The sequence below is a fragment of the Phalaenopsis equestris genome, unplaced genomic scaffold, assembly GCF_001263595.1.
Source record: "Phalaenopsis equestris unplaced genomic scaffold, ASM126359v1 Scaffold216823, whole genome shotgun sequence".
NCBI classification, from domain to species: domain Eukaryota; kingdom Viridiplantae; phylum Streptophyta; class Magnoliopsida; order Asparagales; family Orchidaceae; genus Phalaenopsis; species Phalaenopsis equestris.
The window spans coordinates 5,030-6,617 of NW_018235413.1; the positions used below are offsets into that span (position 1 = coordinate 5,030).

At 43.8% G+C, this 1,588-nt stretch overlaps 1 protein-coding gene across 1 annotated transcript in view; it reads left to right on the plus strand.

Annotated features, from left to right (window-relative positions):
- The window catches only part of LOC110037209, a 4,587-nt gene extending 3,689 nt beyond the window's left edge, over positions 1-898 (plus strand). Inside the window, exon 2 of the mRNA XM_020741800.1 lies at positions 128-898. Coding sequence (XP_020597459.1) covers positions 128-775 — 648 coding nt within the window. The 3' untranslated portion in view covers positions 776-898. The remainder of the gene's footprint in view (positions 1-127) is intronic.
- The last annotated feature ends 690 nt before the right edge of the window (positions 899-1,588 follow it).

Sequence of the window (1,588 nt, forward strand, 5' to 3'; positions counted from 1 at the left end):
AAACATAAGTTTAGGTGCAAGATGTCTAAATACATAAGAATTAAGAGGCAGACATGTAAATTTCTCATAAAATTAATATATGGCAACATTTATTTTTGCTGACAAAACCGGAATAACGTTCATACAGGCAGTACAATGGGGAGAACTGAGCATGATGGAGGCAGAACGCCGCCTTCTCGCCAACGCCCTCCTCGACTTCTCCAACGAACGCTTCATCCTCCTCTCCGAATCCTGCATCCCTCTCTTCAATTTCCCCACCGTCTACTCCTACCTCCTCAACTCCACCACCTCCTTCGTCCAGTCCTTCAACAACCCCGCCCCCAACTGCCGCGGCCGCTACAACCCCCACATGCGCCCCGTCATTCCCGACGCCTCCTGGCGCAAAGGCTCCCAATGGTTCGAACTTAGCCGCCCGCTCGCCATCCATGTCGTCGCCGACGACCGCTTTTTCCCCGTCTTCCGCCGCTTCTGTCATCCTTCCTGCTATGTCGACGAGCATTACTTGCCCACAATGATCACCATGAGCTTCGGCCACCTGAATGCCAATCGGAGTCTTACATGGGTCGATTGGTCGCACGGCGGGGCGCATCCGGCGAGGTTTATTCGTCCCGCGGTCACGCCGGAGCTGTTGCGGTGGATGAGGGGCGGCTCCACTTGCGAGTATAATGGGAGGAATACTACGGTTTGCTTTCTTTTCGCGAGGAAGTTTCATTCGAGCTCGTTGACAAGGTTGTTGAGATTTGCTCCAAAGGTCATGGGTTTTGGCGGGAGGTAGTTTTGTAAATGTAGAATTTTTTTGATGGTTTGTTATTTAATTTGTTGATTGTTTGCTAATAATGTGAAGAAAAACTGCAGCTGATTTTCAATAGCTGAGATGAAGGATTTGTCGAACCAAGTACTGAACTTCTGTCCCATACAGATGAACATAAATGGAATGTGACAATTGCTTCTTAATATGTATTAAATCTGCAAATCAGGATCCTATTGAAGGTCTAATTATTGGGTACGAAGCTGCGTGCGCTCTCCAATCACAGCCTCACATCGCGGACCCACTGTCATACAGCGCGATGTGCGGCTGTGGTCGGAGGGACTGTGATCCGAGAGCTGCGTGCGCTCTCCGCACACAATAATCGCTCCTATTGAAGACAAGTTGTCTGAATAACTTTCAATTTTTAATTATTTTATATTTTTGTTTTATTCTGTTTATATAATCTTTAATTTGAAATAAAATATACTGCAAAGAAGCTAATTTGCTTTTCAAAAAAAAAATTAAAATGACTCTTTTAACTATTTTGTGAATTAAGAAATACAATTAACTTGTTAAACAAATAAAGAATAATATTGAAATAAAAGTAAAATATAAGACACAGAAGTAATCTCAAGTGGCCTCCAAGTCTTCTCCTTAAAGCATATCCCATTCCACATTAGCGAAGCACCGCCAAAATGCTACTAGTAGTCAAATAGTCCCCAATTACATGGTGTCATTTTTGTCCCAGAGTTTATAGGTATACCAGTTGATCCCGGGAATCTTTAAATTGAAGCTAACTTAGTCTCTTTAGAGGACTGCTAGTGCCCCAATTTAAAAAGT